General features: G+C 41.0%; 1 protein-coding gene across 7 annotated transcripts in view; it reads left to right on the top strand.

Moving 5' to 3' along the window:
• LOC121959444 (putative E3 ubiquitin-protein ligase HERC1) overlaps nucleotides 1-12,961 on the top strand; it is a 51,534-nt gene that overhangs the window by 16,529 nt on the left and 22,044 nt on the right. For 3 of the 7 annotated variants that reach the window (XM_042508713.2, XM_042508716.2, XM_088070633.1), the window contains exons 24-41: nucleotides 46-346; nucleotides 439-487; nucleotides 565-610; nucleotides 1,148-1,395; nucleotides 2,308-2,505; nucleotides 2,699-2,819; nucleotides 2,923-3,163; nucleotides 3,265-3,431; nucleotides 3,590-3,742; nucleotides 3,833-3,930; nucleotides 4,061-4,156; nucleotides 5,942-6,109; nucleotides 6,246-6,485; nucleotides 6,585-6,668; nucleotides 7,675-7,900; nucleotides 9,212-9,506; nucleotides 9,859-10,571; nucleotides 11,352-11,565. In XM_042508713.2, the coding sequence (XP_042364647.2) occupies nucleotides 46-346; nucleotides 439-487; nucleotides 565-610; nucleotides 1,148-1,395; nucleotides 2,308-2,505; nucleotides 2,699-2,819; nucleotides 2,923-3,163; nucleotides 3,265-3,431; nucleotides 3,590-3,742; nucleotides 3,833-3,930; nucleotides 4,061-4,156; nucleotides 5,942-6,109; nucleotides 6,246-6,485; nucleotides 6,585-6,668; nucleotides 7,675-7,900; nucleotides 9,212-9,506; nucleotides 9,859-10,571; nucleotides 11,352-11,565 (3,658 nt within the window). Of the gene's footprint in view, nucleotides 1-45; nucleotides 347-438; nucleotides 488-564; nucleotides 611-1,147; nucleotides 1,396-2,307; nucleotides 2,506-2,698; nucleotides 2,820-2,922; nucleotides 3,164-3,264; nucleotides 3,432-3,589; nucleotides 3,743-3,832; nucleotides 3,931-4,060; nucleotides 4,157-5,941; nucleotides 6,110-6,245; nucleotides 6,486-6,584; nucleotides 6,669-7,674; nucleotides 7,901-9,211; nucleotides 9,507-9,858; nucleotides 10,572-11,351; nucleotides 11,566-11,724; nucleotides 11,772-12,961 lie in introns of all 7 variants that reach the window. The other 4 variants (XM_088070634.1, XM_088070635.1, XM_042508717.2 and 1 more) reach the window with 4 other exon arrangements.

Here is a 12,961-nt window from a genome sequence, read left to right on the forward strand (position 1 = left end):
CATAATGATACATCTGATCCTCACACGTCTGCCCTGTCTCTGCAGAAGTCATAGAATCATTCATGGCCACCCGCGAGGCCATGCAAGTCCAGCAGAACGTGACAGTGTACGAATCCTTTGGCACCTCCACCCTCCCCAGCAGCATGGAGAGCCCAGTCAGCCCAGAGAGGGAGCTGGATCCCAAGCAGCAGTGGGAGAAGCAGAGGGACTCTGAGGAAAGCTTGTCTTTCCCTGCCGCCTGCCATCTGGTGGTGTCCCGCTGTCTCTTCCTCCTGCTCGGGGTCAGGCCTGCTTGTGTGGAACCCAGCGATAAAGAGAACAGTCAGGCGACGAGCGCTGGAGCGAGGTAGAGTTTGTGTTTGTCAGCGTCTGTTTGTTTTTGTTTTTGCAGTGCAGTTGCTGTTACTGCACTCACTATCTGCATCATCCCACTTTTAGGAAATCAACACCAGAATTGTTTATGATGACTGCTGATGGCCGAAAACAGGTGAGTCTTGCACTCTACAAAAAAGGTAGTGCCATACCTTCTTATTAGTGCTAATGTATTGTTTTTGTCTTACTTAGACTGACCAATCCAAAAATTCATTGGGATCTTCTAAGAATAAAATGGGTAGGTGCAATATGTTTACTCTAAAATAGCTGTTCAGTCAATGCATTTTTATCTTTAGGGGCACGTATAAAATAAAAAGTTTTGCATAGAATTTTGTGATAAATATGGAAACACAGAGACATAGCTGTTGCTTGTATGGCTGTAGCACAACAAGAAAGCAAATTAAGGTGTATCAATAAATGTCCAACTACTGTTTATAATACTGTGTCATCCTAACAAAGATTTAAAAAAAACTTTTTTTGTGTTATCTCATCTTATCTATTAAACCTATCTTTAATTGTAATGATATTGGACTTGTCTCTTTGGATCAGCAAAAACTGTTGAACGTCAAGTCTGAGCCTCTTATTGAAAATCTGAGCAAAGCTTGCTAACTCATTAATTTGATTGTTGTTTTTTTTGACAGCACAAAAAAATTCCATTTTTTTTTCATACAGGAATTAACACTGCATGACTAATTCTGTAATAAGTGTTGAAGGAGAATATCAGAAAACACAAAGTGCAATGCTGGCCATTATTCTTGTGGTCTGTCTGTTCCAGGCCTACCTCTGTGTTCTCTGGGCATCATGAAAGACGCCTGGGATCGTCTGCGGCAGTGTATCAGCCCGTCCACCACCATGTCCCATTGTGGCAGCAACACTTTGCCTATTCTAAACCAGGTGTTCCACTTTGTCTGTGGAAGCCTGGTCCACTTGTCATCGCCAACGCTGCCGGGTGGACAGATGAATAGTCAGGTGGATCCGAAGGCCATCACTTTTGCTATATTGCAGCAGCAACAGAGGGCTGAGGTAATAAAATTAGTCTCTTTTACATAATATTGCAACCAAACAGGTTAAATGGAAAGTTCACCCAAAATGCAAAAATACATATATTTTCTCTTAACTTTAGAGCTATTTAGATTGTTTTGGTATGAGTTGCCGTGTGTTAGAGATATTGTCTGTAGAAATGTCTGCCTTCTCTCCAGTGTAATGGAACTAGATGGCACTCAGTTTGTGTTCAAAGCACCAAAAAATCAACAGCTATGTCTTTTTTCAGAAATCATGACCCGCTTACTCAAGATAATCCACAGACCTTGTTGCAAACAGTTTCCTTCAGGAACTATTTTATTTCTAGAAAACTACACCTGCCAGCTGAATCACTGTGCAGAAGGAAGTGTGCATCTACCTCTAGCTCACCTCGTACCACTGAGCTAAGTAACATTACAGCTCAGCCAATGAGTACACCGTTAATGTTTACACCTCAGTACAGGCTTATTGTTTATGAGTTGATGCACACTTCACTACACTTCTGCATGGTGATATGGTTTGCAGGTGAAGTTCAGTTGAAAGAAAATAGTTCCAACATGAAACTGCTCACAACAAGGTCTTTGGATTATCTTATGCAACTGGAACATGATTTCTGGAAAGACACATTGCTGTTGAATTTTTCAAATGTATTTCCATTAAATTTAAGAGAAGGCAGACATCTCTACCACCGATATCCTCAACACTCAGCAACTCGCACCAAAACAATCTAGACTGATAAACAGCACTACAGGTAAGAGGAAAAATATGTATTTTTGATTTCACAGTGAACTGTGCCTTTATTAACACTGCAGAGAAATTAGAACAATCTGTAACACCTGCAGCTATTTGTTCATTTAATTGTTTCATCATGCATTCTGTGAATTAATTGAAAGGTCCTCTCTTTGTTGTGATCAGTTGCGTCTGGAGGCCTTGTGTCAGATGTCATCCTTCCTGTCTAAGATGGAGGAAAAGAGCAGCGGGTTCACCGTCTCCCCTCAGTTTCCTGTGTTGTTGCAGTCCGTGCAGCTTCAGTTCCTCTCTGGATGCTTTGCTTTGGGAACACAAATCATTGGCTCTCACTCCGGAGCCAATTATGAGGCGCAGCATTACATGGTACATCTAGTAATCAAGCCATCACAATGTTGTGATGTTTATGAAAAGATGGAAAGAAAAGAATGAGCGAATGTTTTAATTCAAGTCAGATGGAGAGAGGAGAATCACTGAATATTGTATTCGTTTGATATGTTTGTTCTACGTTAACATTTTGTTGAATAAATGACTCTCCAATCCCTGTTATTTGATCCAGTTGGGTACACATTCAGCTTCTGTGGATACGCAAAGAGAGCTACAGTCTGCAGCCCACACCTTCTACCAGCAGGTGGTGCTTGTCCTCAAACAGAAAGTCCAGTTGGAGAAAGAACATCCAGGTTTGTTCATTTTGATTTACATGTTTTGTACAATAACCTCCAACTGCAGCAGTTTATTCTTTTAGTTTGCATGCAGTTGAAACTTTGTCTCTATTTTACCCAGGTTCCTGCCAGCACCTTCTCCTCGCCACAATGTTTGCACTGAATTTCTGCTACCAACCAGTGGACCTGGTGCTGGTTATCAAATGTGGAATCCTGGAAATTCTTTCCTCGTTGACCAACAACAGCTGTGCACTGATGAACCAGGGCTGGTTTGCAGCCTCTAAATCTGGGTCCCTGCTGCTAAGTGGGGCTGTTAGACTAGCTTGTGCCCGTTTACTTCAGATATTGACTGTGGCTGCAAGGTGAGAATGAAGAGACTATTAACAGCAGCAAGAATTTGTGCATTACTTCTACATTTTTTTGTTTTGATTAATTGTTGTGTCAAATTGTCCTTTGCTCTCAGTTCCTGTGAGGATTTGCTGCCTATGGATGTATCCCAGGCTTTAATGGAAGTGATGTGTGAGCAGCTCCAAAATATCCTGTTTACTTTCCACCAGCAGCAGACAGCAGAGAGAGGAACAGCTGAGAGGACCGATCTGGACTCCAGCAGCAAGAGCGCAAATCTAATTGGTGTTGCAAATTTAACTACATTAAACATTACTTAAATATTTTTTACAAAGAGCACAATGAAATATATTCTTTTTAAAGACATATCTGTCAGTTGTAAAGCATTTTAATATCCAGTCTGTTTGTGAGCATAGTTTTCCTTCTATTTTTTGTTATTTCAGGAGTGGAAAGTAGCAAAGTGGTTGAATCTCAGCTCGCAGATTTCTTGGTGTTTCTGAGACGCGTACTGTCATTAAGAATTATGAAAAGACTTTCTACTTTTGTCAAATGGATTGATCCACTCATGGCCATTATTTCACACAAGTGCTCTTCAGGTAAGACAATTTAAAATATTGTTCATGGTTCCTAACAGTTTAATATGGTTCTCTTTAATTCTCTGTTCATCTCCACTGTCCTCTTTTCAGGATCTCCACACTTCCAAAACCTTCGTACGAAGCTTTTGGCCTTCCATGTTTTAGAAAGACTGTTACCTGCTTGTTCTGAATCTACTCAAATTCAGCAGGTATGGTGTAAAAATGTGAATGTAACATGTGGAAGAGGCTTAAGAAGACATTTATGCATTTATGAGTTTAAAATTGTGATAATGAAGATGTTATCCATTGAATTTATTTCTTTTCTCTGTTTTCTTGTAGATTGTTAAACAACTCTTTCAGCTCGTGTCTGTATATATGTGGAAGGAACCACTAGCTGACAATAACCACGAGGAGACGGCTGAAAAAGACAAGGGGGTAATACAGCAGTATTATACAGTACAATATACAATGCACTCTAAAGTAGGTTTGGGCAAAATGGAGAAAATCAAATATCACGATGTTGTTGTTTTTTTCCAAAGACCTCAGTATGAGTATTACAATGATATTGTAGGATTGACTTTTGGTGCTTTCTCAAAATATTTACACAGTGACTTATTTTTTAAGATTATTCTTTGGGCTTTTTGCCTTTATTAGATAGGACAGCTCAAGCGTGAAATGGGGAAGAGAGAGAGGATGACATACAGCAAAGGGCCGAGGCCGGAATTGAACCTGCAGCCGCTGTGGCAAGAGCATAGCCTCTGTACATGGGGCGCCCGCTCTCCCAACTGAGCTACTGGGCGCTGCATACACAATGATATATTTGATGAATGATCTGGTAAAGGCAAATAATAAAACAGTCTGTAGTGCAGCCTTAAGACCAGGCAAAAACTATACTTATTGCTGATATTACAATATCCAAAATCCAAGATGATCGATATAATATCAATATCTTATGTGTGTTTTACTATATTAAACTGCTATACAAGCAGTGGGGTTGCAACGGTATGAGAATTTCATGGAACAATAGCTGTCTCAGACAACATCATGATTTCACTGTATCTAGTATTATTATTATTGTCATCAGTTACAGTTACCAGAACACATTAGGGCTTGTGGTTGAATAGGTGCATTTTTGTAATTGAAACCTGAAACCATTTTTTAATGGTCTTGCCCAATTATCTGCATACACATGAGTGCTTGCTCATTATAGCCACTAATCTGCCGCCTGGAAAACAAAATTAGGAAAAAATTGATCAGACCTTGTGTGTAGGAAAAATTAGACAGCCATCCGTCTTAAGACAGTGTTTAACTTGTCCATTCTGGGCTACTGTAAAACAACATAGCAGACTCCGTGAGATCTTTCCTTACTTTGAGGTGTTTAGGAACAAATGAAAACAGAATTTTGAATATTAAATACCATTTATGCTAGTACATGCTCCTAAATCCTACACACTTGACCTTTAAATGTGTCTGCTTTTATTTAGGCATCCTGTTCTCTTGAGTTGCAGAAATCATTGCAAGTATTATTTAAACTGTATGTAAATGACTTTCTAGCCTAAGCTTTGTATTAGCTACATTAAAACACATTCCAGCTTATTCACTGTTTGTTAAAAAGTGCTTCCAGCCTGGCATAGCCCTCACAACGAGATCAAAGAAGGTGTCAGTGATGTTTTGCGACAATTGTGAATGAACGAAGACTCAATACTGCAAAATACTGTGTTTAGGAAAAAGTGAGATGCAGTCCTGGCAGTCATAAAATTGAAAACAGCAGGGCCTCTTGATTGAACAGATGGGCCTGTTCTCCATGGTGGGCGTGGAATGAGAGGTGGAGAGGACAGAGAAATAACAAGAAATTTAATTAGTGTCACATTTCAAAGAGCATCTTCATAAAATACAACCCCAAAGTATAATATGATCATTATAATTTCTAATGACTTATAATTTATTTGCAGAAGAACTCTGTCAGCCATTTAGTTTGCTGTAATTGTTTTCATGAATCTGTATCGCTTTGCTTTTTTTTTTTTTTTGGATTTTCAGAATTTTACATTTAGTTTCTGATTATGTTGAGCGAAGCACTTAATGTTCTTCGTATTTTACAGTTGACTGCAACATGTAGGCGTATGATGTTACTACTATTACTAATTGCATTATTATTTATACATTTATTTGGTGAACAAAGCTGCTAAAGTGTGCTTTTTTTCCCCAACTCATGTTTTGCAGAATCCTGGCAGCTATGACGAATGTATTCCCATTGGAGATTTTTCCTTTGACCCACATAAGCTAATCTGCTGTTCTTTGGAGAGTGGGAACATCCTCTCCCATGGCTCAGGAGGGAAAGGTTATGGCCTGGCAACTACAGCCATCACATCTGGCTGTTTCATTTGGAAGGTAAGGCCTGGATCTACCTAACGGAAAAAGAAAGACACTTACAATGATCTTTCTTTATTGGTTTTTATCCAGCTTTTGCCACAGAAATGTGCTGAGATGTGTTGTTTAACACACTGACCAAAACATCTCTCCCCAGTTCTTCATTACCAAAGAGAACCGAGGCAATGAGGGCACATGTATTGGCGTTTCACGCTGGCCGGTCAGAGATCACAACCACCACACGACCACTGACATGTGGCTGTATCGTGCCTATAGTGGCAACCTGTACCATGGAGGGGAACTGGTCCGCACACTTCCCTCCTTCACCCAGGGTGACACCATCACCTGCATCCTGGACATGGAGGCTCACACCATATCATTTGCTAAGAATGACAAGGTCTGACCAGATACTCACTCTCAGTATTCAGGGGTTTTACTTTTATTCACTGTTGTGTTTTTTCTGCAATCTTTACGTGTTTGTGTTTTTCTGCCTCAGGAACCAAAGTTGGCATTTGAAAGTGTGGTTGCCTCCGAACTGTACCCCTGTGTGTTGTTCTACAGCAGTAATCCTGGAGAGAAGGTACTTAATAATGTATAGGCACTTAGTTCCCATCCTTGAATCTTGTGTAGGTATCAGTGTGTTTTTGCCACATACATTTTAGTTGTTGAGTTTAGAAAAATAAATACAATTAGAAGTTAAAGACAGGGATAACAGAGAGCTAGCTACCCATAAAGTGAAGTGAAGGCAGAGTGGATGTGAGGAAGTGTTCCTTTAAAGCCTGATATACACTGTGATTTTTGGCTGTCTCAGAAAAAAAATAACCATTGTGACATCAGTATCTGTGGTCATGGCTCTAAAACAGTGGTCCAATGTTGCACAGGGAGAGAGGTTCAAGGATTACCGTCGATCAAAGACAGCCTGGATTAAAATTCGGACAGTGTCAGAAATTTGGGATGACCATCGCACTGTGTGACTGCTGTTACGAGCTTCTTCTACTCACCAACCAATAGAAATGCAGCATGAAATGATGCACTGATTAGCATGACACTGCTAAATGCTAATAGATGCTAATACTTACTTTAAGCTCTCCTTGCAAAATTAGCATGCCAAATTGGCCTCTTTTCCCCAGCCACGACAGCATCCACATTTTCCTCCTCCTCTGACTTTTTTGAGACACCTAAATACCCATTTAGCAGGGGCGTGATTTGTTTGTTTACATTTTGCTCTTACCACTACAGCTGCGTAGATGGATGTCACAAGCTGACAAAGTTTTGTTATTGTATGTTGACATTGATGGATGTGGGTGGTAGCCTGTGATTCAGTAGGTGATGCCATCATACAGTCTGCATACAGTACATCAAACTTGATGTCGCACGCAAGTTTATTAATGTCCATGTCACACAGTGTAGCTTGCACTAAACTTTTAGGACTGCAAAAATCTCACAATCTGCAGGAGGCTAAACAATAGCCATACATTTTGCATAAAAAAACACGCTTTTCTTGGCTTTTTCCAGGAGATTCTCTAAAATTTGTATTTCAAGAACATTTAATAGCGCAATTAATTGTGCGTCTGTATTTTTTCCAGGTGGCATTGCGTGACCTCCAGATGCGAGGCATGCCCAGTAATCTTCTTCCCGGGGAGCCTCTCTGCAGCCCTCGGACCACAGTGCTGCTGGAGTCCACAGTGCACCTCCTCCGAAGGCTCCATCAGTGTGACCAGTGGGCCTCGCACATCAACCAGTACATCCACGCGCACTTGGAGCTTATTGGTCCCCTGCTGAGAGAGGATGACTTAGGAAGCTTCATTCCAGGTCAGACACAGTTTCAGCAGTGCTCACTTATAGTATCGACAAGTTTAGCTTTATCTTATTTTAAAAAATCATTAATTTATAAAAAAAAAAAAACAACTTTGCCAGCACAGGAAATGTTTACCTTTATCTTATTAAGATGTTAATAGATAAGTTATGTCACTCATTAGTTTCTAAATGTTGTTTATATTACACAGAGCAACCTTAACCATGTACCTTTGCATTAGGAAGTTTTTTTGTTTTTTTAAAAAATTGGCAATTAATGCCTTTATTAAATAATGAAAGTGAGGGAGAAAGTTTTAAAAGAGGGCGTCGGATTCAAACCACAGAAGTAAGTTGCAGCTCAGGGTCCACGTCTTAACTCCGAAGAGATAGCTTTGTTCTGAATTTGCACCCTTGTTGTGCAGATGTACTTGTCCTGGGAGAGAGCAGCTACTTGATCTGCGAAGGAATCAGTTCTCTGATACTGCTGAAGAGTTTTTAGCACATATGGCATTTTGCACCTTGGGTTACCTTGTTGTGCAGCCGCCCTCATTGTTTACCTAAATCTCTGATACTCTTTTGTTTAATTGGGATTACCATATAACCCTACCAAACTGATATTTATATGTATTATAACAGTTACACTGATGCACAGTAACTACCTGCAAGAGCATTCCCCCATAAAGCAAAGTATTTTTAAAAGTGGCTGCTGCTGCTACTTCTCACGGCTATGATGTCAGGCAGGTGCTTTGGTGAACACTGGCAGAATTGCAAGCTAGCTGGTAGCTGCGTACTGACAACAGAAATCACTGAATCACTGCTGCTTTCTCCTCATTAAAATGACTGTAGGCGACGGTGTGAAAGCCCCATTAATCGTACATCAGCCTTCCCATGGCTTAAATGAACATCGTAGTCAGTCAGAGCTGTGCAATACTACCCCTTTAAGATTTTGACAGGCCTCTCCATCACATTACATACAGTACCCTCCCTGAGGTATGCAGTTTAATTTTCTCTTTAACCAGTGTGGGTCTCTCATTATCATTCAATTATGTGAAACTAAAATGAAGTTAGCAAACCCTGTCGATCACAATCTGGCTACAGCGGACCAAGGAATGAATGTCAGGTGTAAAGAACAGCTGGATGAAAACCAGCTGCATTTCTTTTGGCTTGAACATCCGTCACTGACTGTTAGAAGGCATCTAGTATTTGAAAATCAATATTAAAGGCAATGGATGAAGTTCATGAAATGTACAATCCTTACAAAGCAGATTTTATTTATTGCTGTTACTTATCACTCATTTTTTCATCTTACTTTCTTACATTTTTCTCCAGGCCTCAGTCCCACACACTTTGAGAAGGAAGAGAGCGAAAGAGACCGAGACGTTGCTGGTGATGACACGGGGGATGTGTTGCCTCATCGTCGATACCTGTCAGACGCCAAGCTGGCTGCTCTTTGCACTGAAGTGTGGCCGGTCTTGGCCCTGATCGGAGGAGTGGACAGTGGTCTCAGGGCTGGAGGTCTGTGCCTGCACAAGCCCAGCGGGCGCAGAGCCATACTGCTGGGAGTCCTGAAAGAAGGAAGCTCCCTGGCCAAGCTCCAGTGGGAGGAGGCAGACCTCTCTGTCAGGTATTACAAATATATATTCCTATGCCCACATATTTATGAGATAATATGTCTTTGCATATGTTTCTTAAATGATGATTCTCATTAACTTTCATTAAAAAAAATCTTATATTTTTCCTGTCTTGGTCCTTTCAGCATGTTTATTACTCTGTATAATTCTTTTCTGTTAGTGTTTATTTTTCCTCTTCTGTAATCTGTCTAACATCTTACTTTATTTTCATCATTTACCCCCCTGATCTTACTTTCTTCTTGCTTCCTCCTTCTCATTCTTAAATCCATTAACCCCTGTTGAATCCGTCCTGGTGTCACTCCATGCTGTATCTGTGGGTTCTTCCCATCCTTCCCAATAACTAAGCTCCATGAATTCTTGGTCACCCAGCGACACGCCCATCATCTCGTTGGAGCCCTGTGACATATCCTGCTGCGATGTCACCCCACTCGGAGGCCTCAAACCGACGGTGTTGTTAGATCTGATTTATTTGATGGGGCTGCTGGAGGAACAGGGGTGGCTGGGGGCTCATCCAGCCTCCAATCCCAAAAGGAAATATTCAGAGGAGAACACGAAAGAGAGTGAGATCAGTTTCAGCGTGGAAACAGACCCCTTCCCATCGCCGTCCTCGACCAAAGATGCCACAAAGATCGGTGACCATCAGGAGTTGACTTGTCTACCCCAAACACCACAAACGTCCACAGTGGATGCCTTTGCACATGAACTGAGAGCAGTTAGAGTCTCCTACCTTCTCATTGGAGCTTTGAAATCCCTGACTGTAATTTTTAGTTGTGAGAAGCTATCAGATTTGCTCCTAGTGCCTAAACATGACCCCCAAAGCTCCTCACTGAGCCCCCTTTCCAGCCCAAACCCTGAGCAGGCCAAGGCCGGCAGCAAACAGTGGGACGAGAGTGCTGAGCTGAGATCGGTGCTGCAGTATGTGGTGCAGAGCATGGTGAAGTGGGCAGTCAGGCCTTGCCCCATCAAACAGAGCGTGTCTCTGGTGGACCTGGAGAGGGCACAGGTCATGATCTACAAAGGAGCCCTGAGCAGACTGCAGGAGGACAAAGAACATAAAGGTTTGTAGATTTATGGATAGGATTGAAGATACTTCAGTTGTTATTTTAGCTTGTTATACTGTTTTGCAGACCTACTGACTTAAAACTTGGACTTGTACTTTGACCTGTCATTTGACATGAAGGCCTTATCCATAGCCTATCCATATACCATGAATATTTAATTACTTGGCCTTTGCAGTGAAAGGACTTGGTTTGTCGGGGTGGCAACCAACAATTAGTAAGTTTCATAAGTTGCAGGAGAGAACCATGAAGAACTACCGTTACATTACTGAGTGCCCACAAAAAAATAAATTGCAGTATGCGAAACTTGCGGTTTGACAATGACCAACTGAGACACAAATACTTTCAACTTTGTTCGGCATTAAAGGTTGAACAAAGAATGGTAAGTCAAGGCTAATATTAACATAGTTAGCAAGCTAATACTTAGCCAATGACTTCAGCTTTCTTTTTTTTCTCAAAAGATATTCATTGTATAATACTGTTAAGCGATAAAAGCATCAAATTCTCACATCAGAGAAGTCTGATCTGTCCATCAACTAATCATTGAAGCTCTAATTGGTGTGTGAATTATTAACACCACTGTGCACTGGAAAATGTTGAAATGCTATGACTTGTTATTATTCCACTTTCAGACCTGACAGCCTAGCATCACTTAGACTTTCACTTAGACTTGTCCTCAAGAACCAGGGCGTTGGACTCAGGGTCAGAATTAAATATATGCTATAATAATAAGTACTGTCTGTGCCCTAAGTAACTGTCCTCTCCACCCTGATCTCCCAGAATCTGGCCACCACTCGTCCTCTCAGCCCATTTCCAAGTCCTCCAGCTCTGTGTCCTTATACAGCGCGGGTTCAGAGGGCACTGCCATCTTTGGCCAATCAAACATAGCGTCTGCCTCATCCTCTAATACTGATTTGGCATCTTCTCTGCCTACAAGCCTGCAGGCAGATGGCCTTGAGAACTTCAACCCTTTTTTCCCCATCAGCCTCCTCCAGTGAGTACAGAATGGGTTAATTGTCAACTACTGTCTTTTGATTTAACTGTAATTCATACTAAATGCTTAGTCCTATGTATTCTCAGAAACATGTTGATGAACACAAGCACAATGACTAGAGTTATCTTCAGTTTCCTATTTTGTTACTGATTACTACAGACCTGTATCTCTTGGCAGCAGCAGTTTTTCTGAAGTCCAGGGAATGGGTGAGTTAGGACGTATACGAGGAAAGAGAGCTACGATCCTGCCTACTCTGTCTTTAACCTCAGCTGCAGCTCTGCCTGCTTCTTTTTCTAACCCAGCTGACCATGGTGTCAGTGTTTTTTTCCTGCTTTCAAGAAGCAAACGGACAGCATCAGCGCAATACAATCAAACCATAGACTGTATATAAAGATGGATAACACGTTTTACACTTCCTTCCTCTTTACAAAAATGAAGCCAAAATATACAGAAAGTGGCCACTGCCATCTTGCTCTTGTGACGTTATTTGTCTGTGGAGTAGAGATCTATACCCGTTGCGAGCAGTGCCATTGATTGCAAGCACACCAATCAGCACACACAGCTGTCAATCATGATGTCACACCCCCTTTTTATAGCATAAGATAACTAGGTAGGACCAAACTACTTAGAAAAATGAACACTTTAACATACATCAGTGTGATGATAACTATCTCAACTGAAAGCAGCCATTTGTAGAAAAAAAATTATTGTATGTATTTTTGTATAGTATTATTCTAAGCTCAGTGTTCTGAACTTTTGTTTTGATTTTAAAAGCCTAACCAGGGACAGTGGTTGCACATTAGCATTGGCTATGAACCTGAATGCATCACATCTTCTTTTGTATTTTATATATGGGTTAGGGTTAGGGTTAGCAATGTTTTATGCATTTGTCCTTGTCAAATAAACAAATAAAGAAAACGTACATTTTTTAGTTTAGCCTATATCCGCTAACATTGTGCAGGTTGGGGTCATGAGCTTGCGCAGCCAGCCACCAGGGGGTGATAGAGATGTCTTGGCTTCACTCTTGGGGAGTTGACATGTAGTCCATCTTTATTATACAGTCTATGAATCAAAGAGAAAGTAAAATCAAAGCCCTCTAGCGAGGAGGGATTTGACTAGAACAGTACGGAGATCTTTGCCAAAGACTCTCACAGTATAAATGACATGTTGTTCCACCTTCTCAGAGTGGAAGTTGATACCACATGAACAAATACTGGGCTTGAGCATAATTTTTAGATTCAAGTAATTGACATATAAGCACACATAGATGATTGCTTCCTGATTTTTAGGCTTCTCCAAGCGTAAAATCAAAGCTCACCTTATTCCTTCAGATATGTTACATTTCAAATGTTTACTTAGGACTGAACATCGGCAGTGTGGCACCACTTGCACAGCA

This window comes from Plectropomus leopardus, chromosome 20, assembly GCF_026936395.1.
Source record: "Plectropomus leopardus strain MGB_pleo_1.0 chromosome 20, ASM2693639v1, whole genome shotgun sequence".
Lineage (NCBI taxonomy): Eukaryota > Metazoa > Chordata > Actinopteri > Perciformes > Serranidae > Plectropomus > Plectropomus leopardus.